Source organism: Corvus moneduloides, chromosome 21, assembly GCF_009650955.1.
Source record: "Corvus moneduloides isolate bCorMon1 chromosome 21, bCorMon1.pri, whole genome shotgun sequence".
In the NCBI taxonomy this organism is placed as follows: Eukaryota; Metazoa; Chordata; class Aves; order Passeriformes; family Corvidae; genus Corvus; species Corvus moneduloides.
Window position 1 is genome coordinate 6,041,677 of NC_045496.1, and position 25,044 is coordinate 6,066,720.

Sequence of the window (25,044 nt, forward strand, 5' to 3'; positions counted from 1 at the left end):
TGGTCCCTTCCAACCTGAACCATTCTGTGATTCTGTGACACCACACAGCCCTCCTCAGAAGGGCTGTCACTGGGCCACCGTGGGGTCTGGGGCCAGGTGGGGCCGGGTTCAGCATGGTGGTTCCCCCTGTCAGCCCTTCCCATGCTCTGCTTCCCTGGGGGGCTCCTTTAAAGGACACCCACAGGACAGGGGGTCCCCTTGAGGAACGGGATAAAAGTTTATTGGATGTAAGAACCAAACCCATGAGATATGTACATGTATTTACATGACAAAATGAATAAGCCTAATTATTTACAACAAGGACCATCCTTCACAAGTCTGTACATCAAGAAGTAATCGTGATATTTACACACGAGATCCAGAAGCTGTGGGCAAGACGGAGATGGGAAAAAACAAAACCAAAGGGTTGAGGTGAGGGGCACCATGTAGTCATGGACCTCGGCAGGGCTGGGTGGTGGAGGCCGGTGCTGGCCTGCTCAGACACTGGCCCCACCCTTCAGGGTAGCGATGTGGACCCCTGGCTTGTGTCCTGAAGAGGTGGGTGGTAGATTTGAGGTGGCTGCTTTTCCTCCTCTTTGTCTCAAAATTGCTGACCTGCACCTCAGTGCCTTTCTGGGCCATCTCTCCTCCTCCTGGTGCTGGGTGCCCGGTCCCTTCCCTTGCCCCACAGCCACTGGTGGGACATGGGCTGGGAGCTGGGGGTCTCTGAGGGTCCGGGGGATTACAGCTCGCTGAAGCGCACTGCTGGCTCCAGCTTGTGAGACAGGGCAGTGAGGACCTTGTCGAACTTCTCGTAGCGCTCAGCCTGGCTGCTCTCAGCCCCACGGCTGCCCCAGAGCAGTCGCAGCTGGAACTCGGTGCTGAAGATTTCCAGCAGCTCCGCTCTGCCCTGGAAACCTGCAAGAGGGAAAGTCAGTTCCCTAGGATGGGATCCCCTGCACCTGTGGGATGCTCCATCCTGATGCTGGAGCTGCACACTGGGAATGTGGCAGAGGGAAAGGGCTTTGCTGTCCCCACTGCTTACCCTGCAGCTTCACCTCAGCATTGGTGTGGTAGAGCCCACCATGGTGGGCCACCATCCGTGCTGCCTCCAGGTGAGCCATGACCACCTCCACGCCATTGTCGGTGGCCTCCCAGGACTCGGGGCTTTCCGTGAGAGCCTCATCCCGCTCCAGGAGAGTCACAAGAGGTATGATGTGGGGAAAGGTGGTGTTGGTCAGTGGTGGCCCTTCTGGGGAGAGAGGCACTCTTAGGACCCCGCATGGCCCCGTGACACTGTGTCCCCCTCCCCATCTCCCTGTGGAGTGCTCATGTGGCCAAACACTGCCATGAAGCCAGGCTGCCACCATGCTCCCAGGAGAGGCTTAAAGGCTCAGCTGGACACAGCAGCTGCTGTGTCTATTTGATCGCTGTGCCTGGGGCCATCGCCTCGTTTAACACCAGCTCCTCCCAGCCAGGGTTTCTGGCTGTGCTGGGAAGGGAAAGCTGATGGCCCTGCTCAGGCTGCATTTCCCTGGGCTGCAATGAGGAGCAGGTTTGCAGACCACAGGGCACCGGGCACTAGAGACACATGGCTTTTCATCTTTCCAGCTGGCCGTCCTGTCCCTTGGTTTGGCACTCACCGCCATGCAAGCATGAGGGTTTGGCTCAGCTGCTGGTTTTATTTAGTTATGAAATGCTTCCTCAGGAAGGAAGGGGCAAACAAGGCCAGACGGGCTCTGCCGAGTGCTGGGGCGGTTCAGCAGCCAGAGGGGAAGTGTCTGGCACTAGCTGGGAGAGGGTCAGAGCTCTCAAAGAGTGACGCCATGCCCAGACAAAAGTGGGAAGGAGAAAGCAAGTGAGATAAGAGCAGCTGCTTCTGTTACCTTTCCCTTCATTCAGGCTCTTCAGGAAAGGCTTAAGCTTCTTCTCATAGAGGATCGCACCCTCCGTGTGCCGCTGCCGCAGCACCATCCAGGTCTGCTCCAGCCGGGCGATCTGAAAGGAGATGGGGCAGGTAGAAGGTGCTGGGGGCAGCACAGCTTCCAGGCACCAAGGAGAACAGCCTGACCCTGGAGCTACAGTCCCCAGCCTTGCACACAACAGTGCCTGCTGCTCCCAAAAACAGCCTCCTCCACCAGTGCTCATGGCCAGAGACGGCACATCCCTGGCACTGAAGCTAGGCTTAGGATTTCTCCCCCTGCCTGTGCCCCAGGACAGCAACTTCCCTGCGTTGCAGCAGCCTTGAAGATGAGATGCAGGGAGGGGGCAGCCGTTCCACCTCCTTTGTCCAGGCAGGAAGCAAGACTTCCCAGCTGGGCTCAATTTAAAATTGAATTTTAATCTCTTTTCATCTTCCAAAGGGAGCAGTGTGGCCCGGAGACGCTGCTGCCACAGCCTTGAGACTGATTGGTATTGTACCGGAGGGCAGATTCATTTCCTCCCAGGAACACAGCCCAGCACAAAACAAAAAGCCCAACCACCGAAAAACAATTGGATCCTGGCGGGATTAGGCTGCCTGCTCTGTGGAGGGGATGGCTCTTCTCCTTCCCTGCTTGCATCCCAGCAGATGTGGCCCCATTCCTCCTACCCTGGGCATTTTCCCCTTTCACCCATCCCAGTGACTGTTGGAGCCTGCAGGACACAGGGAGAGGGATGCACTTTGAGCAAGAGGCTGAGCCCAGGCCATGAGGACGAAAGGAGTGTCCCCCTACCTGTGTCATTTCCAGGGCACTCATCACAGCTGCAAAACTGAACATATTCCCCATGGTGCTCTTCAGCTCGGCAGCCAGCTGGATGGTTTTGTGGAGCAGGGCCGCCCGCTCCTCCGTGCTGCCTGTGCAGCCCAGGATGTCCACGGCAATCATGATGGACATAGTGTGAAATCTGCCAAGGGGTGAGACACAGAGCAGGGTCAGCATGGGGAAGGAGGGTGCTCTGGGGACTTAGACAGGACTCCTCCTCTCCCTTCCCCCATGCCAGGCTGGGAACACTCAGGGGAGCTGGACCAGGCCACGCAGGGCAGGCTGTGGGCTCATTTTGGCCGTGCTGTGCCGTACCGTTCCAGCAGGTCCAGGCGGAGCTGGTGGCCGTGGGGAAGGGTGAGCAGCTCCATACCGGAGCTCACCCCCATGAGCCGCTGCATCTCCACCGTCACACCCAATATCCGGGCGACCTGGGAAGGAAGGTGAAAGCTGATTAGACCTTTGTTAATTGAGGAGAGGCTGAAGTGTCCTTGGGCAGTCTCTTGCCCCAGCCCAGCCTCTGCCTGCCCTGGCTGATACAGCATGGCAGAGCCCAGTAGGGGGGCTCCAATGCTCAGGGGTTGCCTGATGCACTGATCCCTGCCAACCCAGACTGGAGGGCAGCAGTGCCCATCCCTCCCTCCTGGCCCTGGCCATACCAGGCAGTCCACTTTGGTAATGTGTTTGGCCAGTGTCTTCACGTCCACCTCTGCCAGCAGCTCTTTGACTTTCTTTAGCACAGTCATCTCCAGAGGTTTGTTATCCAGGGGGATGAGCAGGGACTGGAAGGCAGCAGGGTTGAAGGAGGAGGTTGTTTCCATGGTAGGGGGCACAAAACCCATGAAGTCCAGCTCTGCTTTCAGCCTCTGCCCTGCCTCTGCTTCCCCAGAGCTGTTCTCCACAGTCCCTCTCTGTCCTTCCTCCACCTTTAGCCTCTCCACGTAGCTCTTTGTTGGTAGCTGCTTGGTGTCGTGGGCTGGCCGGTCCCTGCTGATGGGCGAGGTGGGGTGCAGCTGGCAGTAGTGCCCCGTGTCTGGGTCGCTGTAGCTGTTCACGGAGGGAGACGGGGAGGCGCGGGCGTACCCATGGCAGGGAGTCGAATGGGAGCTGTGGGCAGGGTCTGGCAGAGGTTTGCTGTTGTTCCCATGGCACAGCTGGGGTTCACTAGACCTTCTTATGACCGGAGAGGCTGGGGTGATTCCAGATGCTTGGCAGGCATGTGGCTTTAGCCGTGTGACTGTAGGGAACAGAGGAGTCACTTATCAAAGCCCGGAGATGCACACACACATAGGGACCATAGATGCAGCAGGCCAGGGACACGGGGCTCAGGAAAACCCCACTGCAAAAACAGAATAACCTGGTCCCAGGACAGCTGCACAATGATGCAATTGAAGACTGGCTGAGGTCCTGTCCCTAAGGTCCCCCTCCTCAGGTCCCTGCATCACAACAGTGCCAAGTCCAGGCTGATCCACAGCCCCACTGTCTCCAGAGGGATGGAGAGGGGCAATGCATACCTGTGCTGTAGGCAGGTGATGCTGGGTTTTCAGAGATGGGGGACATCGGGGAGTGCAGGTCTTGGATCTGGTCCACGCTGACAGCACAGTTGCGAATGATGTCTCTGTGGTGGGGCAGGGACACGCTGGGGAGGGGGCAGAGGGTGCAGGTTAGTCCCTTAAAGCACGGCCTGGGCAAGCACAGAGGGACTGGGATGAGGGTTTGCTGCCCCAACACCTCCCTTGGATCATCACCGCCTTCCACAACTACCCATAACAAGCTCAGCTGGAGCAGTGAGCAGGCAGTCCTTGCAGCAGCTGGGAGCAGAAGGGGTCACTACCCACTGACCCCCATAAATCAGAGACAGACCTGCATGCAGGGACCTTGGTCCTACAGAGGAGAGCAGAGCAATGCATCAGTATGCCATGCCAAGGCATGGTCCACTCCAGGGTGCTGTGGGGAAGTGAATCTGTCAAAGAAGTCATGGATGGTAGTTTTCTAGGGTTGTGCTGCGAAGTGGTATCTAATACTGTGTGTATTACTCTAAGTGGGAGCTCTGTTGGGCTGGTTAGGTGAACTGTTGCTCTGACTCAAAGCTTAGTAGAGCTGGAAAGTGCCTGGAAACGGGACTTGGGAAGTTGCATAACAAGCAAGGCGGTCTTGGGCTGGTGGGGCAGCAGTGGTGGCCTGATGAAAACACTGTGTGTCAATGGTGCTGCAAAAGATGCTGAGTGTGGAGAGGGTTGCAAGGAGTTACGGCAGGTAATTCACTGCCCTCCCTGCTGTGAGTGAGGGCTGGTCTGCTGTGATGTGGTTGGTCTTGAGCACTGTGCCTCAGCAGTGGGAGGAGGATGGGACAGCAGTGGCAGTGATAAGGGATTTGGGGAAAATGTGAGTGATGAGGAAAGACTGATGGATCTGTGCTCTTCTTCTGGAAACACATATGCTCTTCTGGAAGTCTGAGTGTTTCCCTTTTCCCAGCCATAACAGTTGGTTGCCTGTTTTCTGCTGGTGCATTCTCACCCTGTCCTTGGGCTCAGGTCAGGGTGGTGAGAAAGCAGCTTGGCTTAACAACAGGCTGTGTCCTGCTGGAGGCAGGAGTAGATGGGTCTGCCCTTGGCTGCTGCATGTGAGGATATGTGTGTGGCCCTGCCTTCCCTGCAGGGCTCTGGGCAGTCTGGGACTGCCAAAAGTAAGCCATACAAAGGAAGTCTCCTCCTCCACCTCTGGAGAAGCCCAGCTGGCCAAGGAAAATGTGAACAGCTCAGCTTTGTGAAGGCTGTGATCCAGGGTCTGTGCAGACTCCATCAGCACAGCCCCATCAGTCTCCTCCTGCCCACCAGGCTTTCAGCTCTACTTGGTAACTCCTTGAAAATGCTGAATGGAAAGGGCTCTGAAACTAAAAGGGCCATTCAAAACCAAAACCAAACAACAAATGCTGTCTTGATGTCTGGGACTGACTCTCCTCTTACGTTTGCCTGGGAAAGCTCAGCTCCACGGCTCTAACAAGCCCTGACATGCTGGTAATCCTGGACTGGGTGATTGTAAAACACTCTCTGGCTTCTGGCCTGCAATGCTAAAGTCATGTCTGCTCACTGGGCGTCTGCTGTGGTAGCTCAACATGGCTGGCAGCCAGCCTGGGAGAAAACCCCAGTTCCAGCTGAGTACTGGTTCTTCCCATGCCTCTGCTGGTCTCTTTCTTCCATCCCTGATCCCAAACCTCTGCACCCAGAGAGCGGTGACTGAGCATGCCCTGCCTCCTTCCTGAGGCTGATCCTCTGCTCAGCTGAGCTGGGATGAGACTGCATGCTCACCTGGTTGGGCACCCCTCAGCCCTGGTGATCTTGTCTGCAGTCAGACCGTCTGTCATGGTGATGCTCCTTCTCTTGATGTGCCCTCCTTTCTGGGTGGAGGGGCTGTGGGGTCCCCCGTGCTTCCCGTTGGCCAGCCCGTAGCTGGCTTCCAGGTACCGCAGGGGGAAGGTGCGGTTGATGGGGCAGTAGATGATGGCCCCGCTCTGCTCCGAGATGGCCTTGCGGTTGCCCACGTAGAAACGGACAAGGGCAGGCACGTTATCAAAGCTCTCTTGCTCAAAGAGGTACTGGACATGGGTATGGCCATCGCTGGACTTGACTGTCACCTTGTTGATCTTGAAGTGCAGCGGCTCGTTGCGCCAGCGGCACGTCAGCACGTAGTCACCCAGGCTGGTGAGCGAGTCACGGATGAGGAAGTCGCCATTCCTCTGCACAAGGCTCTCAGACACCTGTCGGGGGATAGGGCACAGCTCAGCCACAGCCACACTGGATGGGCCACGGGGCATGAGTGGATGCTCTGCTGGGGTGTTATTTGGGGCACTGGTTTTTCCCCTCACCCCTGGCCCTGAGGCATAGGAGGGCATTTGCTGTGGCAAAATCAGGCAGCTCAGAGTTAATGAAGCTCTTGACCAGAGGCTTCCCAGAGGAAAAGGCTGGTGGTTCCATGTGGCCTCAGAGTGCTCTCCCACAACATTCCAAGTAAAGGGTGCCCGGAGCCACCCGCCTTCCCCATCTCACCTCCCGGGGGATGCGGCCGTGGTACCAGGCATGGCTGCGCAGGTCGGTGCTGCTCAGCTTCAGCTCCTCTTCCAGCTCCTTGTGAAGCTTTTCTGGTGATGAGTCGAGGATGTACTTCTCCTTGGAGAACTGTACAGGAGAAGAGAGAGTGTCAGACAGTGCAGCAGTGCAGGGACTGGGGAGGGAAGGGCTGGCAGGATCCCCATGTGGGGACTGTGGCACCTGCCAGGAGCACAACTGTCCCCAAAGGCCAGGTAACTCAGCTGTGCGTGAGGATTACTGCTTGTGGCAAAGGATGTAGTAATGTGCCTGTTGATGGCCAGGTCCTGTCACCAGGAGCACTTGGATGGTCTCCTGGTGGCATGTCCCTATTGTGCCTGGCCACCTGCACCTGGTGTGCTGCCTCTCTGCCCCAACTAAGAGCTGAGTGTGGCTGGGCAGGAGAAAACCTGCCCCAGCTCCCCCTTAAACATCTCTGGGGCTGAACTGCCATGGGAAGCACTCTTTCAGGAGGAAACTTGCATTATTCCTCCTTTAAACATCTACCACAGTTCCCCCTTCAAAGGGTTAACTCATTGCTTAGCCTGATGGCAGCATAAATAATAATGACAAATGTAAAGGGAACCTTCTGCATTGAAATTAGCTTTCAGAAATTAGCTTTCACCAGCACTGGTGCACCTGAGCCTGGAGGATGCAATTTGCCCCCTCCCTTCCCCTGGAGAGATAAGGGGTGATGGCATCATGTCTCTGTTGGCTGGAGCCTGCCTGCCTCCCTCCCTGCCTGCCACTGGGCCAGTGTTCCCAGCTGCTGGCATAGTGAAGCCAGTGGATGTTTGGGGAGCTGAGCACAGGTTTGGGGTTCCTGTGTGCTTCACCTGAGGCTGGTTCTCCTAGTTGACACAGTGGCTTTAGGATGCTCCTGCTGTGGTACCAACACAGCTGCGTGGTGGAGCAGGGCCTGGGAGCCAAGACTCCTGGGTTCCCTCCATATCCCGGATGTGTGCTGTCCTGAGAGGGGGATGCATGCCTGCCATGGACTAAGAAGCTTGGATGGGGCTACTGGGGTGTCCTGTTCCTCTGCTCCCATGAGCGAGGGGGGCTGGGTGGCCCAGCTCGCCTCCGGTGGCAGTGCCAGTGTGAGGAGGCAGCAAGGGCTGACCCAGCTCCTTGGTGCCTGTCGGGGCAGGATTCTGGTGATGTCTCGCAGGACAGGCATGGGCTTGAAGCCCTGCTGACACTGCTCTGGCACTGCCAGAGGAGCAGGCTGGCACTCGTGGCTGGCCTTATGTGGCGGCTGGTTCCCTAGAGCACAGGGAGCTGCAGCCCCATGCCAACACATCAGGGCCTTGCCTTGGAGCTGAACTCTTTGCCCGGTGCCTCATCCTCTGTGTCCCGTATCAATTCCCTCTGCTTCTCTATTGGTTGTGAGCAAGGGAAAGTGTAGAGCACTGTGCTGCTCTCCTGTCTTGTACCCATTGCTCTTGCGGCATTCCTGGGACCCCACAAAGTCCCTCAGCAGGACCCTGACCCCAGGTCTCTCCTTCCCTGGAGATGTTCCATCCCTCTTGGTAGCTGCATTCATCTGCCAAACCAGGCAGAGATCCTGTGCTGGGGATCCTGCTCCAGCCTGGGGAGATGGAAGGAGGCAGTAGCAAAGGGCCTGTGCACTGGGACTGTGCTCTCCAGGGCTTGCCCTCACCAGCCTGGACCTGCCCTTATTCCTCCCTTCCTAACTCCTGTCAAGACGAAGGTGCTGGGAGAGTGGAAGCAGCCTATGATAACAGTGTGGATTGAACTCTGACTTGCTCATCCAACCATGTTTATTCCCCTTATGAGAGGGTCCCTTTGACTGGAGCTACAGGGATGTGTTGATTGCCCCCCCCGACCAAGGGCTGCAGGGAGCTGAGCTCTGCTGTTGCTCTGGGCCCTCCTGGAGACAAAGCCACCCGGTGCTGCTGAGCCCGATTAAAAATAAATGGTAGCTGGCGGATGCTGCAGGGGTCCGGCTGCCTCCTGGGGGGCCCAGGCCGAGCAGATGCTGTTTCCATGGCGATAAATCCATTGCCACAGAGCAGACCTGGCTTGGCCCAGGGATGGTGGGGGACCCTTGACTGCAGCACCCTGTGACACAGTTCCCCCCCAAACTCTGCTGTCTGTGCAGGCGAAAGTCATCAGAGCTGAGCTGGGAGCAGTTTGGATGACAGCTCTCCCCCCACCACCCCTAGAGCAGGGATTAGTGCCTGTTCTGCTCAGCACTGTACATCTGGGTTTTCCTCCAAATCCTCCCCATGCAAATGTGCAGGATAACAAAAACACAAGCCCAGCTGAGCAGTGCCTGGTGTCTCCGAGCCCAGATTTGGGCAGCAGCTGACTGGCATCCATGCCAGGAGCCATGAGCAAAGCTAGCAGGAGAGAACAGGAGGTTTGGGAGAGGCAAGGAAAGTTTTGCATCTTGCAGATAGGGGAGGGAGCCCAGTTGTGAGCGGAGGGTGTCAGGAGCCACCTTCTCCAACCATATGGAGGGCACTGTCCCTTTGGCTCCTTGGCCTGGCAGTGAGATCCCACCTGATTTGCAAGACCACCAAGAAGGCACTGCTTGGAGTGATTGTGAAGCTATAATGGCTGGGGAGGCAGCATGAGACTGACCATGGGGAGCCCTTTTCCTTGGTGTGATGTGACTGAGACTGGTCCTTGTTGTGAGTCTCTCATGCTATTCCAACCTGCTGCCAAAATCAGCTGTCTGCTCCCCCTTCTATGTGGGAACTGGGCTCCCCACAAGCCCTTGGTGCAAAAGACCCCTGTGCTGTGGAGGGATGTGCTTCCTCCTGAGCCCTTCAGCAGCACTCGAGTTTCCTCCGCTCCATTGGGAGCGTGTCTCAGAGGAGCTGGGCTTGCCAGCTGGCCAGGTGCCGAGGCACTGGCAAGGCCTGGCATGGCACGGCCTGGCGAGGCGGCGTGGGCCAGCCGGGCGCTGTCAGGAGTGTGTAAGCGGATGTTTGAGAGCTGCGCTGAAAAGGCACCACTTGGCACTCCTGGCCATGCCAAGGAAATGTCTAAAGTTGCACGGCCCCATGTGAGGTCTTGCATACCAGTGGGTTGGGTGTGGGGAAAAGCCTGGACTCCTATTAGCATCTGTCTTGAGTGCATGGTGCTGGGCTCCTGCATGAAGGACCCAAGGCCTCTTCCAGCTGAGCAGGAAGAAATGGGGATCAGAGTGGTTCTCCAAACCAGCCGCACAAGACAAACCAGCTCAGAAGCTGCCAGAGATGATGCCAAGCTTTGCTTGAGGAATCCCAACCAGCAGCCAAGCTGGCTTGGCTGGAGAAAGGAGAGTGCCCCGATGGGCTGTTTCACAGTCCTGGGGCTGGGGAATCCTCTGGAGCAGCTATGCAATGGGGCAGCTGCCATGAGAAGGCAGTTCCTGAGGCTCTCCATCCCTGCCTGCTTCCCTGACTCTCTATGCTGCTTTCTTGATGGAGGAAGCGCTTCCCAGCTGAGTGGCAAGGACTGGAACTGGTAGTGGAAGGGCAAGAGCTGCAGGGATGGAGGGTGCTGATGCCTGTGGTACGTGTAAAACAGCGGCTGCCGCTCTGCCTGCTCTAAGGAGAGCTTCAAAGGCTGGCATTTGGCTTTCTCTCCTTGCAGAGGTAATCTTATGAAACTGGAGTGATTTCCATTCTGCTTTCCTGCTCTTCCCTCCCAACCTGGAGGAGTTGCAGATGAGGATGAAGTCAGCTTGGAGAGCAAGGTGTACTCACACCCCACCCTGTTGATAACATCTGACTAACCCCAAGGCACCAAGCACATCTGTTCTCCCTCCTGCTCATGCTGCCTACTCTGTGCTGGGACCCTCTCTAGGGAAATCCAAGCCTCTTCTGGAGTTCTCCACCCCTGCTCTGGCTGCTGGAGCAGCTCTGGGGCCTGGGAAGCAGAACTGTGAGGAAATGGAGTAACAAGCCATTGGGAACAGGTGTCTGGGGAAAGCCACAGACTTGCATGAGGGGTCTTCTCTGCTTCCTCCACACCTGGCAATGGGCTACTTCAGCGATGTATTTTGGAGCAAACATCCTTGCTGAGCATCATGGCAAACCCAAGAACCATTCTGCCTGCCTGATGCAGGACTGCTGCACTCACCAGTCCAGGTACCATGCAAAAATGGTTACTCCACCCTGCACGACCACAAGAAAATCCCAGCACAAACAACCCCCAGGTTGTTATGGGCTTGGTCTCCGTCTGCATGTTCTGCTGAGAACCGGCCTGTCCTGCTGATCTTGATATTCATATGGAAAAGAAATCACTTGTTCCTCTGTCCTCTCTTGCAATGACTCTAGGAACCTAAACAGCCTCTGAGAAGGCATCAAGCCTATCTGCCCACCCCATAGGTGACTGAAGGCATCTCTTGGTTATGTCACATCTCCATTAGTTCCCACTGAAGGCAGATCTCGGCTCAAGTTCTTTGTTCTGGAGTTCAAAGCCCTTCCTAGGACTAGTCCTGGCTACCCTCATGGTCTCCTCTCCCCTTGGCCATGCTCCTTTGTGGCAGCTCTGGAGCAATTCTGTCTCACTGGCAGGGGTGGGGTACAGCTAGCCAGGAACATCTGGGTGCTCTAAGATGGGACAAGCACCCCAGGTTGTGTGGCAGGGTGGCGGAGTATGCTGCTACCGCTGCCCTGGGGGAGCAGGTCTCCAATGCAGTGATGGTGTGTGTGTATACACACATTTCCATCTATCTATATATTACTTATCTCACTCCAAGACGGCAGCAGCGGCTGCTGCTGCATCCCTTTTCGGAGCTGCTATTGGCCAGAAATGATGTCAGTGCTTCCCAGGCTGGGTGCACCGCCATTGGCGGTGAGCAGGGATGCGGCTGTCAGCTGGAAGCGCTCCAGTCATTCATGGGGACTTCAGTGTGTGTTTGCTGGGCATGCTTGGACACAAATAGATGGTGAAAGATCTGGCAGAGCCAGGTGAGCACTTAGGGCTTCACTTTTAACTCTTTCTGGAGTCAAGATGGAGTGCCCTTCATCCCCTCTCACATCCCTGCACAAGAGCCAGATGCTCACCTGTCTCTCCCTTGTTCTGGCAGCAGCTGGCTGAAAGCACCTGCTCACCCCCTGCAATGTGCAGCCCAAGGGCATGTCCCCGTGTTGCTCAGTGGCCTTTGGACAACTGGAAAAAGCTCTGCTGCTTTTCCCTCTTCACCCCCACTAGCAATCAAAATCCCTGGCTTTGCGCTGAGATCAGCCGCAATCATGACAAGACTTGAAGTGCTGCTTCTGGGCTCCGTCTTATCCAGAATAATCTCTAAAGCTCGGCACCTACCTCGCTCAGCAGGAGTACTGAATCAGACTGTCAGCTCTCTTGGCTGCCTTCTAACTTGCAGTATACTACAGCTCGTGCTTCAGACCAGAGCTTGGCTCCTGCAGTCCTAAACACCTTTGCTCTCTCAGTAAAGGAGGGAACCAATTCCCCCCATGGCCCTTGTGCGAATGCTAGAGTCCAAAAATAGGACACCTAGACTCATGTCTGGACAGTGGCAGTGCTGGAAGCACCACAGGACAGGTGACAGATGGATCCCAGCTTTCTCCCACCAGTCAGACCTGTGCAGTGCAGCACAGAGATGGAGACCCGGGCCAAGAAGCTGCATGTTCATCTGGGCTCGATCTCCCTCCTGTGCTCAGTGATGCTCCGGGCACATGCTGCCTTTTGGGGGATTCTAAATACTCCCCTTCATGAGGTCTGCTGCAGGTGAGGACTCCCTGCAGAGACTTTTCTACCTGTCAAAGCGCTGGTCCGGGGGATGTGGTGGCTTTGGCTGCGTCGCCCTGGCTGCGGAGGGGCCGAGCTCTGCCCCCCGACCCTCTGCTCGGCTCACCCCGCGCTCGCTGCCGCCTCGTTGAGCGCAGCCGGCGCGCTGCCCGCACCGGCTCCGTGTGAGCGGGGGGTACCGCAGGGCTCCCCGCATCGGAGCAGACCCCGGCGGATGAACGGCCGGGGGTCCCCCGTACGCTTCCCCTCCCGCTGCCCCCGCCGCCTTCCCCACGCGTGCGGCTGCCCGGCGGCACCACGGGGGCTCCGCGCCGAGCGGTGCGGTCCCACCGCCGCCCCCGCTCACCTGCACCTGCATGAAGGAGCCGCGGTAGAAGCAGCAGGCGGCCGCGGACAAGGCGCTCCACAGGCTGCACCGCTCCGTCATGGCGCGGCGCGCCCGGCGGGGGCTGCCCCGGCCCGGGCTGCACCGCCGCTGCCTCCGCCGCCGCCGGGCTTCAATTTCAGCCGCTTCCCCGATTACCTCATCCCTTGTCGGCGGCGAGGGGCGGGCACGGTGCGGCAGCCCCGCCCCGGCCCGCCCCGAGGGACCGCCCCGGCTCCGGGGATCCGAGGAAGCGGCACCTCGGAGGGAAGCGGTACCCGGGCTGTCTGCGCCCTGCGCGGGGGAACTGGGAACCAGCTCCTCCAAGGGGAACCTGCGCTCGCATGCCACAAAGGGAACCAGCATCCCTGAGGGGATCGGGCACTCCGGCTGCCTGTGCTCTGAGGGGAACTGGAAACCAGCTCCTCCGAGAGGAACCGGCACTCCCATGTCGCAAAGGGAGCAGGCATCCCTGAGGGGATCAGGCACCCCTAAAGGGAACCGGCAATCCCATGTTGCAAAGGGAGGCAGCATCTCTCAGGGCATCAGGCACCCCGGCTGCCTGTGTCTTGAAGAGAACCGGCACCTCTGAGGCTACCGGGCATCCCTGAAGGGAACCAGCACCCCGGCTGCCTGTGCCCTGAGTGGGACTGGTTCCTCCGAGGTGACTCAGCTCCTCAGAGGGGAACAGACACCCCTGAGGGAAACCAGCACCCCTGGCTGCCGGTGCTCTGAGAGAAACCGGCTCCTCTGAGGGGATCAGACACCCTGAGGGAAACCAGGACCCTTTTTCTCCCCATCCCAAATCTGCCTGCTCTCCCCAGTGATGTCCATGGGTCAGGGACAGCCTTGTCCCCTCTTGCCCATCCTGTCTTCTTTCACCCCCACATGATGATACCTTTCTGAGGGATACACCAGTGCCCACCTCACATGGCAGGGAGCCGGCTGCCTGTTTCCTGTGTAGGCTGTCTCTGACTTGTGTTTAATTAAGGCTCTGCTTCGGTTTAATTAAGGCCACAGTATCACATATGGGATGTGCAAGGCAGCACTGATGACTCAAAGCATTGCTCCAGCCTTGACTCTTAAATAAATCCCCCAAACCCCTGCCTGAACCCACTGCTGGCAGCTGCTCTGTGCCGGGGACAGGCAGAGGCTCCCCCAGCCCTGGCAGTGACAGGGACCTGCTCTTTGCTGTTCTCCCTCCACATCTGTCCTGCACTGCACGGCCTGGATTTGGCTGTGCTTCAGGAACTGGGGGCTTCACCCTCCCATCTGCAAAGCGTGTTCTGGCCCAAGGACCCCCACGCCTCCCGGGCGACACTGTGACCTCGGAGAGGTATTCCTGCTGCCATCAACCACAGAACTCGCAGCCTTCCTGCTAATTAATTCAAACGAGCCCCTCACATTCCCAGGCAAGGAGACAGCATCCGAGCCTGATGAGATACAGGTCCCTGCTTGAGCAAGCAGCTCTTCTGCGCAGAACAAAGAGCTCAGAGGCGCTGGCTGGGCTCTCACTCTGCCCCTGGTTTTGCAGGGAAGAGAGGAGACAGGAGAGCAGCACAGCTGAACAGCAGGACAGGCACGAGGTGTGGGAGAACTGGTGGCAGCACGCAGCCTACGGGCAGGGAACATGGGGCAGCAGGTGCTCACGGGTTCCATGGGTGCCTGCAGCCCCACCAGCATGGGCAGGGAGCATGGACTCTCCTCCTCTCCTCCTGCCTGGGGCTGAGGGACAGAGCAGATGGCACTGTGCAGGGACATGCTGCTCCAAAAAGATGCAATGGTGAATCATGCTCCTGCCGGGGCTTCTCTCCTGTGATGGGCTCCATGGTTTCCTATTGAGGCTTTCACCAATGAGTGAGCAGGAGCCTCATGGGGTGCTGCAGGGTGAAGTCTTCCAGCTGTGCCTGTGCTGCCCCTCCTCACAGGGAAGCTGAAAATCCCTGACTGAGCTCTCATGAGGGTGTGTGACAGCTCTCCAGATAGGTAACGTCTTTCTGCAGCTCCTTCACCTGCACAAAGGCCAAAGCTGGGCTGGCTGGGATGTTGAAATAGAGAGCTGGGCATGCATTTCCCCGGGCAGCTTGGAAACACCAGCCCTTAGGCTATTATTAAAGCACATTAATTACCAAGTGCTTATTGATCCTGGCTTTCCAACCCTCTCTAGCTCCCGGTTGCACCTCTAATCAGGCCAGACCTGGTGATAGGAGCACCAGTCCTGGCCATTTTGCAGCTGAAGCTCAAGGGCTGATGTTTGGCAGATCCTTGGTGCACACCTGGACGCAAACCTGCCTATCAGCCTTTGCTCATGAGGGCTTTGCAACACATCCTCTCCCTCTTCCTGACTCTCTCATTCACCAGCTCTTTTCTTCCTGCCTTTCCTTGGCTCACCCCTCACCAGTGTTTCCCCTCTGCTTGTTTCCCTCTCAGCTATACGGACCAGTGGCAGATCCCAGCCCCATCCTCCCTTGCTCCACAGACAGGCACAGCAGCCTCTTTCCCACCCTGAATCCCACAGGACCTGGGGCTGAACACCCTGCAGCTGCACGGGCTGCCAGCCAGTCACAGTGCCTGCAATCAGCTGGAGTGTCCCTGTCATCCCGGTCACTCACACTCCAGATAATTACTTATTTGACTAAAATAGCTGCTGTCACTGCAGCCATCAGTTGCTTCCCTGGCCAAAGGGAAGTGGTGTATAAACCACAGCCCATGGGCTGTTTCTGGACACGACGGGGATGGATGAGAAATAACAGCCAGATAGCTTAGGTCCGGGATCTGACTGGATGGTAGGGAATTCTCCTGGCTCACCAAAAAGTACTTGATCCCAAAGGCAGAGCCATACCCATTGCTTCCCACCTGTATTGTTTTAGTCTATTAAATCATGACCCATAAAATGTGCCCATCTCTGGGTGCACACACTGACAGTGCCAGGGAAAACACCCCAAACTATTCTGTTCCTCCCCTCACCCCTCCTTGCCCCCACAGGACTTGCCTGTGTGAGCAGGAGTTTTTCTGCACATCTTGAGGTCCCCATACCAGGGCCCTTCTCTGCAGAGGCCAGTGTATTGGCTTTGCAGGGGAAAATGAACTACATCACATACAGACCCAATACACCCAGTCAGAGCTTTGTTGTCCTGGCACAAGTCCCACTTCCAGCCCTGTGAGCTCCCATTCTGCCAGTCCCACATGGCTTAAGGGCACAGAGAGGAGAACATCCCACCCAGGGAATCGCTCTGTTACACGTCAAAAACTCATCTGGCCGCAGTGCCCAGAGGCTGCCAGTTGCCAGATTCGGTGTGTGGGGTCCTCATCAGCCCCAGGGATGGATGTGCAGGGAGGTGACCCCTGTTAGAAGCAGCAGATGAGCTCAAGGTCCAGCCAGCTCTCTCCCAAGCTTGCCAGTTGATGCTGCCACAGAGGGTTCCCACATTTCCACATCTGGCTACAGCCACCACCAGGAGCCCCAAGTCCAAAAGACGAAGGTGCAGGGCTCTGTGCTAATTAGACCACCCAAGCTGGGCACCTCAGGTCACTTCTCAATGACCACATCTGCCCAGTGGCAGACTAGATTAGATCCCCACTGGGCAACTGGACTCAGGAAGCTTCAACCCTCCTTAAACAAACACCCCAAATGCCATGGCATGGCAGTGACCACCCTGTCACTTCAGTTGGTTTCAGTGCTCTGTGCCCAAACCTCACAGCATCCCTGTCTGGTGCCCCATTGTGCCAGCAGCCTCCTGCAAAAGGGCTGCTCTCCTCCAGAGCCAGGCGCCTCACTAATGAATTTCTGGCCAGACATGAAGAGTCCTCAGGAATGTTAATAGTTTGCTGGAGGATAAGCAAGAGATTTGGAGAGATTTACACCAACTTTCATGTGACAGCCACGAAAGTGGCTCAAACCCTTCCGTTTCTTTACGTGGGGGCGGAGGGAGGAGGCTGCGTCTGTGGGTGTTCACAAGTATCTGGGAACATGAAATGCAAGCAGCTCCTGTGGGAACAGCATTGGGGGCACCACATAGGGTTTGTGTCTCCTCTGTCTTCCCTGGCCTTGCCAGAAATATCTTCCAGGGCCAAAGAGAGAGCCCAGAGGAGAGGAGGGGTGCAGAACTGAGCACCCTGCTGGTGTAAGACCTGGACAGTTCCAGGGCCACCATCCTCTCTCCACCCCTGGCACCCAGCGGGGACAGGCTGTGATCATGCTCTGTGTCTTACCTTCACGTATTCACTGCCAGACTCCAGGCCATCGTGGTGGCTAAAAGGAAGAGGAACAATAAAAATACATAAGTAAAGGGCAGTAAGTTGTGACGTTCAGGTCAAAGGCAGTGGTGGAACAACTGGAGGAGTTGGGGTCTGTGCCTCTTGTCTTGCTACGGTGCCAAGAGCATGGCCATGGTTTTGGGAGAGGTTCCCAGGGCCCCAGCAGTGTTCCTGCCTGCTCTGTGCCCATTCTCAGCACAGGGCTTATCCTCCCTAATACGATCAGGGGAGAATGAGGCCTTTTTAGAGGAACTCTCCCCAAATCGGCTTGGGACCTTGTGAGCTGAACCAGGGAGACCCAGCAGCCAGGCCAGGGTCCCCGCAGGTCACAGTGCTGGGGGATACATGCCAAGGTGGGGGGCCCTGTGTCCTGTTCCCTGGCAGAGTTGCATTCCCAGTAGGCAGCCACCCAGACAAGCATTTCTGACTTTGTCTATGGCTTTGTGCGACCCTACAGAATTCAAACTCCCACCAAAGCTAGGCCTGAACTGTAATGTCCTGACTGGGACTGCTTTTCATGCTCTTATAGGTCCAGGTATATGTCTGTATGGAGGCATCCCAGGGGAACAACAGAGAGTTCAAAAGGAAAGAGGCTGGAACAGCCTGAGCTGGGATGTGCTACCTTGAGGTCTCACCTTTCAGAATAAAATACAAAAATCCAGATGTCCTTAACCAGAATCCAGAACCCATTGCCTCCCCAGTGCCAAGCTTCAGTATGGACATCCCGCTGTTTGCCAAGGTCTCTTGCCTGAGCACAAGGCAGCAGCAGGGGCCTGGGGATGGCAGGCTGCCACACCAGGACAGGCAGCTGCAACTAAGGAATAGCCAAATCCAAGGGCATCATAGACCTGGGATGTCCCTTCCCTGCCAGGAGCCACCTCGTCAGACACACACTGGGAGCTGCTGAGGGTCCTGCACACAACCTCCCCCTGGGACCCGCACTGGTAGCAACTCTGGGGAGCCAAATTCCATCTCTGTGGGCTCTCTCCAGGTTGAGGGTGGTGCCTGGTGGCCTCCCCAAAGGGCAACAGGGATAGCAGAGGCAACCCCTGCCAGACATTTTTCCACTGGACATCCCCTATGGCATTACAGTGGGTTGTGACAGTGGGTTGTGACAGGGTCTATATGAGCTCCTCGTAGTGTCCAGCCCTCCAGAATACAATTCCCACTTCTGGAACCCTCAGAAGTCTTTAAAAAATGTGTGGATGTGGCATTTAAGGACACGGTTTAGTGGTGAACATAGCAGGGCCAGGTTGACATTTGGACTCAATCTTAGTGGTATTTTCCAACCTTAGTGATTCTGTGATTCTCCAAGCCCACGCTGCAGAAACCGCATCCCCTGGTGTCCAGCTTGGGAGGGGAAGAAGGAGCTGGAAATCAAACCCATACTTTTTTGGAGGTGAAGAAAATAGTGGAGCATTTGGGAGCAGGGATGGATGCAGACTCCCCTGGGCAGCTGTGGGCTGCCTGCCCGCCCGGGCACTGCCTCCCCAGCCTGTTTGCCCTTCACACGCCGCAGAGCTGCCTGGTGCTGCGAGAGCCGTGAGAAAAACCGGCAGGAGGATGGGGGGCCTCTGGGCAGGAAGTCGGGAGCATGGGAGCAGCTGGGAGACGCTGCGAGGGCCCGGACAGGAGAGGCCCCTGTGCCGGGGAAGGGCAGCAGCTGGGACCGCAGCCCCCCTGGTTCTGCACATTCCTGGAGGAAACGGCATTTTTGGGGGCAGACGAGCGCCTGGGAGAAATTCCAGGGCTGCCTTTCGAGTGCAGCCATGGCTGAGCTGCTGGGACCCGGAGCTACAGCAATGAGAGGGGGGGGTTGTTGGGGTGGCTGTTCCCTTTGGGCTTGGGAAGGAATCACCGTGACTTGCAAATGTGCCAAGCTCCAGGCTGGCTGCTGGGAACAGTCCAGGAGGATCCTGTGGGTCCAGCCCTGGTTTGAAGCCCAGGGTCTGCCTGTCTTGGAACACTGGTGCAGGCTGTACCCCAGGGGAACCAAATTTGGGCACCTTATGCCTCAGTTTCCCCCTCTGTAGAGCTGCATTGAGGGAGGTTTTGGCTGGCAGTGCTGCCAGAGGGGTCTGCAGGGAGTGTCAGGCAGTGCCTGCGGGAAGCAGCGTTTCCCGTGCCTCACGCACGGCTGGGCGCACAGGGAAACCGAGTCATGTCCGCCCTGTGACCTGCCGGCGGTCATCTCCCGTTAGTCAGCATGTCTCTGCTGGAGTCACAGCCACCGCCTTGCTCTGAGCAGCTCCACAGGCTGGGTGCCACTCCCTGTCCCACAGCAGCACAACTTCCCCCCTCACAGGCCTGATTCTGGGAAAGCCCTCCTGTGTATGAGCATCCTCAGCCCATCCTGTCTTGGGGACTGTCTTTAGCAGGAACACTCCAGGGGGGTAGGTGAAAACGTGTCCCAAGGCCATGTTTGTTCCTCCCCAGGGAACACACTGCTGCCATGGCCTCGCAGGAACAGACTGTCCCCATCCCCAGGGATGTGCCTGCGCAGGAGGAAGGGCTGGGGCGCAGCATTATCCCGGTCCCACTTCCTCCCACCCGTCCCACAGCAGGGCCTGGCCTTGGGATGGCTCTGGCAGACGGCTGCTCCTTGAGGCAGGGGCTGTGGCAGGGGCTCTGGGTTAGAGTGTGGAGGGGCAGAAATAACCCTGATGCCAAAACCTGCTCTGGTCACTCTTGTGCCTCAGTTTCCCTGGCAAGCAGCAAGGCTACACCCATCATCAGGAAAACCACACAGGATGCAAAAAAGCATTTGGCCCCCCATTTTTGGGACCCCAAGTCCCCACTCCCCAGATTCAAGACACCCAGGTGACCCACCCCTGTTCCACTGCTGCTTGGTTCCCAGCCATGGTGGCTTGGGATCTAAGTAATTTCTGGGAGATGGAGGGTCTGGGTGAGCCCTCTGCACCCTCCTCGAGGACTCTCTGCCACTGCTGGGGCTCTGTGCTGACTGAAGGATGTGGCAGTGTCACCAGCCCCCCAAACCTCCGAGCCTCTGGCCCTCCGAGCTGGCCGCTGTCCCTGGCGCCGGGTCTGCTGTGGTTTCAGCAGCTCTTTCCTTGAGCAAACACCACCACGGGCTGGGGGCCTCGGCACCCGAGCAGCGGCTTCGGCATCTGCGTCGAAATTTTCTGCCCGCCCCAAGCGAAGCCCCTTCCCAGCCTCTTCCTCCCCATCCCCTCCGCTGTGCCGGGGTGCTAGGGGTGGCCAGGGGGCCGGAACCCCTTACCTGCCCTGTCCCAGGGTGGGAAACCTCCTGCCCAGCGCTGTCATCGGCCCTGCGGGATCCAGCAAGCGCCTCTGCTCCGGGATGGGGAGAAGTTCTCCCGCTCGCTCTCCCGCCTTGCACTGAGCGTCGGGACTTCGGGGCGCGCAAGGCAGTGGCAGACCCTCCTCCTTCCCGTCCCAGCCCTCCTCCGGCCCTCCCTTCACGGCCGGCAGGAATGTGTGGTCGGCACAGCCCGGCTCCCACCGCCGGCACGAATTTCTCCTCCTCACCCCGCTTACTGGGGCCACCCGGACCTCCCGAACGCTCAGTGTCAGGAAAAGGAGCCCCCGGCCCCGGGGCGGTGCAGGGGGAACAGGGACATCAGGGGCCACTTGAGTGCAGAGAGAGGAGAGTCAGGCCAGGGAAAGGGGGAGAAATGTTTTCGGGAGAAATTTGGAGTCGCCTTTGCCTGTGTCCCTAGTCCCACACCCTGCTGGGCTGGGGTCGTATTTGGCCCCTTATGCCCAGATGCCCAGGGGCAGGGGGCTAAAAATCCCTCTGGTTGATTCTGTGGTCACAGCCCTCCAAAAAATCCACCCTGAGTCATCTCAGAGGGCTGAGCCTCAAGTTGCCCCGGAGGAGGGAGATTGTGCCTGGAGTGGGGGTGTGTGTGCCCGGAGTGCGGGTTTACTGGCAGGTGATGAAATGGGGACAGTGTCTGGTTTCAGGATTTGCCCGTGTGCCTTGGGAGAGGCAGTGCTGCTCGGGAGAGGGGGAAAGGATAGAGGGGGTGGAAAAGAGGAGAGTGAGAAGCGGAGAAGGCTGTAACAGTGCTGGTGTGAGCTCTCTGCAGCAACACATCCTGGTGCTGGAACGCAGCCGCCTCAGGACAAAGAGGTGCCGGGGCAGAGCGGGGCTGCAAGATGTTTCCACCCCGTCCGGAAACAAGAGGGAACAGGAATCCCACAGGAAACCTCGTTCCCATGGAGCCGCTGACCTGACCATGCTCCAGCTGCGCTGTCCCACCGGCCAGGTGCATCCCGCTGGCACTGTGGGCACGGGGGGACATTGCAGTGATCCTGTTGTATCCCAGCCCCCTCCTCTTGCCCTGGAGGGGCAAAAAGGGGGGTCTTAGCAGAAGGCAGAGCAACCCTCAAAGGGCTATACCTGTCTGGGGAGATCTTGTCAGGATGCTCTTGTCCCTTTTCCAGGAGATCCCCATCAGTGGTCTCTGCTCCTGCTGCTGCATCAGGGTTTGTGGTTTGGCTGGGGTTTGGAGCCAGGCTGGAGCTCGGTGCCTCTGTCCTAGGGCAGGAGACATTCCCCACAGGCTCCTGGTCTGTTCCGGCCATCACTGCCTCCAGGGTGTCCCCAGGCTCAGCCTCTTCCTCCTCCTGCTCTGCTTGTCCAGCAGCTGGGGGTGAGTCTGTACCTGGGCCAGGGGTGCTGGACGTCTCAGGGCACTTGAGGCTGGGGAGCTGGGCTGTCTGGGGAGTTTTGTTGTTGGGAGTCCATTTCTCCTGGCAGTTCTGGCTACTCTTCTCTTTGCCCAGGCTCTTCCCCGCCTTGCCCAGATTCAGCCTGGGCATGGTGCCCATGTGGCTGTACATTTCCGATGATCGGGCATAGGGGCCAGGGCTCTTGGGCACGGTGTTGAGATCATCCTGGATGCTGTCAAAGGGCTCCCCCAGGAAGCCGTGGGGAGGTGGGAGATGTGGCCTGAGACTCTCAGGAGAGTTGGGGACCGCAGACATGCGCCGGAAGGTGAAGGAGCGGGGGATGCTGCTCAGGCTCCCAAAGCCCTTGAACTTGAAAAACTCTGGCAAGGAGAAAGGAGTGGTGAGTGTAGGGTTACTGCTGGCACGGTGTGATGATGGGGGGGTCCTAGAGCCCCTGGTCCTGGGTTGGGGTGGGCATGGGGCACTGTGCAGCCTGGTGTCACTCTGTTACACCCACATCTGCAGTCCCAGCTTGGCATGACATCCCCGTGGTCTGGGGTGTATGTGATGCTGCTTGAGGTGTCTCTGCTGGGAACCCAGGAACTCTGCCCTGGTCCCTCGGGGAGCAGAAGTCTCCTGTGCCCTGGCAAATCTAACGGCTGCATCTTCCCACCACAGCTGAGGGGCGAGCAGGTGAGCAGGCAACTCTAGAAATTATTTCAAATCTTTTCCTCCTGCCTGCTTTCCGCGGGGGACTCTGGGCAGGGCTGTGCCCATTCCCACAGCCTCAGGGCAGTCCTGCAGGATGCAAGAATGGGACACACAGCATCTCCCCGGGGGATGGGGGTCCTGAACACACATGACCTGCCCACATGTGCATGTCTCACCAGCACGGTGGAGCAGGAACCAGCCACGGGCACTGCTGCGGGCGGGAGATAACCTCCCCACTTCCTCACCCGGCCCCTCGCCAGCTCCAGCTGCCACCTGCAAGTGCTGAGCACGAACATGCTTCGCCGGAGAAATATTTGTAACTCCGGCAGGCGGCTTTGCATTTCACACCTCAGCCCCAGCTCAGCTCAGTGTGCTGCTGCTGCAGCGCAGCCTTGGATGGTGCTGGTGCCGGTGCTGGTGTCAGCACACGGGGTGAGCCAGCCTGTGGCCGCAGTGCTGTTGAGCAGGGTTTCCCTGCCTGCTCCGAGTGCTGTGGGCGGCCACCGGGGGTTTTGCAATGTTGATGCCGCCCTGGGGCTCTGCAAAGCACGGCGGATTTGCCGGGGCAGGAAGCGACACGTTGCAGAGGTGCTGAGCAGGGACCCGGGTGTCCGGGGCTGCTCGGCCCTCGGATTCCCACCTGCAGCCTCTGCGGGGCATCCCTGCGGCTGGACAGGGTGAAGGGGCTGCATCCCAAAAGCCCCTCTGCAAGGCAGAAACCTCGTGGCCTGAGTGCAGTTAGAGGCAAAACTACTTTGGCAAAACATCCTCTTGTAGTCCAAGCATCTTCTGCTACTTGCTGCTCCTGGCACTGCTGCGAGGTGGGAAAGCCAGCACTGGGCACTTTCCCCATCTCCCCACCACTCTGCCACAAAGGAAAATCCCAGCTGGGATGGGGCCGCGGGTTTGGCTAGTGGAGGGGTCCCGGGGGAGCGGAGGGACTGGCCCCCCTCTGGCGCCGGCCCCGCGGCAGGAATGCAGAGAGCACAACCCAGTGCTGGGAATGGGGTGAAGGCCTCTGCAACCTCTCCCTGGGGTTCCGGGGGAAAGCCGAGGTCTGTGAGAAAGTGCAGAGCTCGCTCCCTGTGGGTATGGAGCACTTCCTCCCAGAAGAGCCAGTGGGAATCCATTCCCAGGCTCCCACCCTGGCTCCTCTGTGTCACCCCCATCCCTGTGCTGCTGGAGCACCCTGGGTCCTAGCCACCCTCAGCCCCCAGCACCAGCTGGTACCCCAGCTGTGCACCCTGAAGGGTGTGATTTAGAGTGAAGACCCTTAAACCCTGCTGTACATCCCTCTGGTCACATCCCAGCATCCAGCACAGGGCTGGGCTGCAGCAGACTGGTCCCAGTCCCAGCACCCAGCTCCCGAGCCAGCACCAAGCCCTGGAGATGGAAACCCCCAAAGTCCCTCACCCCAATGAGTTTCCTAACAAGAGCAGAGCCTGTCACAGCTCCAAACATCCCTGGATGGGATGACCCGGGGAGCGTGTGAGCACACACTCACACTCACACTCACACTCACACTAACTCTCACACATCCTCCTACCCACCGGGATGTCCAGGTGAGCACCCCATTGCCCACCCACCCTGTCCCGCGGCCACTTACTGAATTTCTTGAAGCCCCCTCGTTTCTGGCCCTCGGCCATGGCCGTGGCGCTTGGAGGCCGCAGGGACCAAGAGGGACAAGAATATAACTGTGAAGCCCTTCCCTGCTCGCTCCTCCCTTCCTGCCCCCCCCCGCAGTCACTCATCACTCGCTCAGCGTTTCCTCCCGTGTTGTCATCTGCTCCCGGCCCCCCTGCTGTCCCTGCCTGCCCTCACTCTGTCCCCACAGTTCCTGCAGTCCCCGTGGCTGCTTGCACCTGCCTGGCTGCTCAAGAGCCACCTCTGCACCCCGTTTTGGGCATGTCTGGCAGATGTGGACACCCAAAAACCTCTGAGTGCCAGCCCTAGAAGAGGGTGCCCGCCCTAGAAGAGGGTGCCCGCCCCGTGGAAGAAGGTGCCAGCCCTAGAGGAGTGTGACAGCCCTGTGGATGAGGTTGTCAGCTCTGTGGATGAGGCTCAGCCCTGCAGACAGGACTCTGCCATGCACATCTGGTGCTCAGCCCCTGAGGGTTGAGAGGTGGGTGGCATCACTGCCAGCATGAGCACTCCCCATCAGCTGTGCTCTTGTGCTGGGGACATTGGCGTGCTCCACAGGAGTGTCTCCATGCAGGACAAGGTGGCCTGGACCCAGCAAGGATCCGGTATCCATGTTTCCCGTTTCCAGGGAGCTGGTGGTTCCCATGACCAGGATGCTGGCAGCCACCTCTGCCACAGCTCTGTCCTTGGCTCTCTGCACTCTCCACTTTGGGGACCAGTTTCGAACAGCCCCAGATCGAGCTCTTCGTCCTGCACCTGAACACAGCCATGGACGGGGGAGGAACTCGGGGTCCCCTGAACCGGACCCTGAAGTCCTCCTGCCTGGCCATTGCATCCCTACGTCACAGCCGCGGCTGCAGGAGCAGAAGTGCTG

General features: G+C 58.2%; 1 protein-coding gene across 4 annotated transcripts; it reads right to left on the reverse strand.

Annotated features, from left to right (window-relative positions):
- Window positions 1-193: 193 nt before the first annotated feature.
- SH2D3C (SH2 domain containing 3C) lies at window positions 194-24,229 on the reverse strand. Of its 4 annotated transcripts, none has more exons than XM_032130485.1 (12): window positions 24,136-24,229; window positions 21,547-22,198; window positions 17,115-17,154; window positions 6,770-6,898; window positions 6,032-6,480; window positions 4,238-4,362; window positions 3,383-3,960; window positions 3,039-3,154; window positions 2,694-2,865; window positions 1,866-1,977; window positions 1,025-1,228; window positions 194-897 (listed from the first exon to the last, which is right to left on the reverse strand). In XM_032130485.1, exons 1-12 carry the CDS (start codon window positions 24,173-24,175, stop codon window positions 722-724), a joined length of 2,793 nt encoding a protein of 930 aa, XP_031986376.1. In that variant the 5' UTR covers window positions 24,176-24,229; the 3' UTR covers window positions 194-721. The 4 variants fall into 4 exon arrangements, with proteins under 4 accessions (XP_031986376.1, XP_031986375.1, XP_031986378.1 ...); XM_032130484.1 differs by having other exon boundaries at window positions 1,025-1,231; window positions 24,136-24,228; XM_032130487.1 differs by lacking the exons at window positions 21,547-22,198; window positions 24,136-24,229 and adding an exon at window positions 20,401-20,791 and having other exon boundaries at window positions 1,025-1,231.
- Between the last annotated feature and the right edge of the window lie 815 nt (window positions 24,230-25,044).